The 2,398-nt window shown below is 39.7% G+C and overlaps 1 protein-coding gene across 1 annotated transcript; it reads right to left on the bottom strand.

The window, feature by feature from the left end:
* Positions 1 to 514: 514 nt before the first annotated feature.
* Positions 515 to 2,137, bottom strand: LOC136492157 (probable helicase MAGATAMA 3). The gene is made up of 6 exons (XM_066488272.1): positions 1,818 to 2,137; positions 1,506 to 1,665; positions 1,367 to 1,434; positions 1,100 to 1,188; positions 747 to 961; positions 515 to 586 (listed from the first exon to the last, which is right to left on the bottom strand). Exons 1-6 carry the CDS (start codon positions 2,135 to 2,137, stop codon positions 515 to 517), a joined length of 924 nt encoding a protein of 307 aa, XP_066344369.1.
* Positions 2,138 to 2,398: the final 261 nt, after the last annotated feature.

The following is a 2,398-nucleotide window of genomic DNA, read 5'->3' as shown; positions in this document are numbered from 1 at the left end:
TAACTCTAAAAGTTATGTAAAAGTAATGAACCGTTTTTGCAGGCCTGATTTTGAATCCTGGCAGTAAAAGAAAAAGAAATGTCTTCAACTTTACTGCAGCTTACACATGTCCCAAAATACTGAACGGACTAGAGTTGAAAGTGCGAACCCCATAAATACTGACAGTCTCACTGAAAAACATAAACAGATACAAAAGAGTACCAACTGCCCTGCCAAATAAACTGGCACTCACAGACTATATTTGAATCTAAAATCAGGTTAAGCAAGGCCAGAGGGAGAAGGCCACAAGGGGTTGATTATGTTGCTTGGCAAAGATTCCACCCTACCTAGATCTTCTGTTACCTCCTTTGAAGTAGCCGGCATCTCTCCCTCGAAGATCTCATGTTGAACAATAGACGTATCAAAAAGATCATATAAGGAGTATGCTGCTGTAGAGTATTCAGGCTTGAAAATTGCATTCGACAACTCTTTGTCATCTTTGACATTGAAAAAACAACCCCGATCCCATGTGTCCTTAACAATCTTCTGCCAAATATAATTGTTGTTGGACAAAGTGGTTCCATTCCCCACTATCCATAAGCAATGCCTGCAATAAAAAGATTATTTACATATTTTTTTCATTGTGCATGCACTCAATAGTATAAAGCTGGACTATACAGAAGATCAGGAAGTACTTGAAATGTAAACGCTAGGAGCGAAACTTACATGGCCCTTGTTAGAGCCACATTTGTCCTCTGTAAGTTTACCAGAAACCCAACTGAACCAGCTTTGTTGCTCCTTACTGTTGATATGATAATGATATCTTCCTCCGCCCCTTGGAAACCATCCACTGATTTTACTTTGACTGAGAAACCATCACAACTATTGTAGGTTTTCTCAACTTTTTCCTGGATAGCTATAACTTGAGCATTGTACGGGGACACAACACCAACAGAGAGCTTGCTTCCTGTATAAACCGTCTCTACAATAGATAAAAGGGGGAAAAGCACTGTAAAACAGCTAAATGGCTAGAGCTTGAATGTATCAAATGATGTCATACTTATCAGAGAAAGAAATACAGCACGCAACTACAGCAATGTGCATTATGGTTGGCCTTTACCTTTGAATAATCTCTGCACCAACAGCACAATCGCATCAACTTCTACCAAGTTTTTCAGGCTCCGGCTATGCTTTTCAACTGTTTCATGACTGCCATCAATATTAATAAATGAATATGACCTAAACAATTTTCCTGATAAATAATTCTTGTTACAGTCCTTATGACTGATATTGGGGCCATTATATATCTTGCCACTATAGAATGTACCAACTGGAAACTTGCTTATTTCTGGATGCATCCTGTACTGGATATTGAGAAGGTGCTTACTAGTTACTATAGCCTAGAGAACTTAACCTCTCAAAAATACTTTGTCCAAAATTCGCACTATCAGATATCTGCATAATCATATTAGATGTCAATACAAAGCATGGAGTCAAAAGAAGAATCCTGAATTGAAGGAGCTTACTTTGCTCTTCACAAGGGCGGGTAATTGATATTCATCACCAATGAAAACAGCATGCCTTATGCCAGGCAGCTGCAAAGGGACTAAGGTTTCACACTCTTTGAGCTGTGCAGCCTCGTCAATGATCAGCAACTCCAAAGGAATCATAGGTACATCATACAACCTGAATGAGCTACAAACTGTACAGATAATGCATCTAGTTCGTGACAGCAGGTATAGTCGAACATCATGTGTATTATTACAATCTGGGAGCTCCAAGTTCGTACGAAGATATATTAATTCTTGCACACACACAAAGATCTGGCAGCCACAAACTTGGATTTATTGCATGAATTGATCCGTATGCTGGCTAGTTGTGAAGGCCAGAGCTCAGAGTTGACCTCCTCTTCTATAGTGCTTTCCAGCAGTTCATTGGACCATATATCACCACCATTACCGGCATTTATCAGAGCATGAAGAATTTTGATCAATTCAAGAACCTCTGGCATACATTGAAAGTTCTGTCCTGTTTCCAGGTTTCTTGGATGATCATTGTACAGCATAGTTATGTATCTACGTAAATTCCGAGAAAGTTTATTGTAATCATATTTCAAATACTGCTTGAATGTTTTACCCTCATTGTTCAACTGGTACATGGTCACATAATTCACAAGAAGATCTATAAGCGAGCACAAACAATGCCTCCAACCTGTGTTTGACTTTGACATAAAGCATGGCAACTGCGAACACAAGGTTGACAAGTACCCTTGTGTGTTCGTTTTTGTGTGATGAGTGATTGATCAACGTGATCCACGAATAGGTTGAGTCGGTTACTAACTCTACCATGGCGAAAGATATGTGTGCATGTCTCTTGGCTCGTGGTGTGCAGGTGTGGAGCACGGAGGCGGTAGTTGACG

Source organism: Miscanthus floridulus, chromosome 11 (genome assembly GCF_019320115.1).
Source record: "Miscanthus floridulus cultivar M001 chromosome 11, ASM1932011v1, whole genome shotgun sequence".
Classification (NCBI taxonomy): Eukaryota; Viridiplantae; Streptophyta; class Magnoliopsida; order Poales; family Poaceae; genus Miscanthus; species Miscanthus floridulus.
Note: the sequence above shows the minus strand (reverse complement) of the source record. Positions and strands in the feature narration are given on the sequence as shown.

Bases quoted from the DNA above. Each gene is read 5' to 3' on its own strand.
- LOC136492157 (XM_066488272.1), bottom strand. From the start codon at position 2,137: ATGTACCAGTTGAACAATGAGGGTAAAACATTCAAGCAGTATTTGAAA. The intron at 1,666-1,817 runs GTTTGTGGCTGC...TAGCTCATTCAG, and splicing joins AATTCATGCAATAAATCCAA to GTTGTATGATGTACCTATGA. The intron at 587-746 runs GTAAACTTACAG...TTTTTATTGCAG, and splicing joins CTGGTTCAGTTGGGTTTCTG to GCATTGCTTATGGATAGTGG.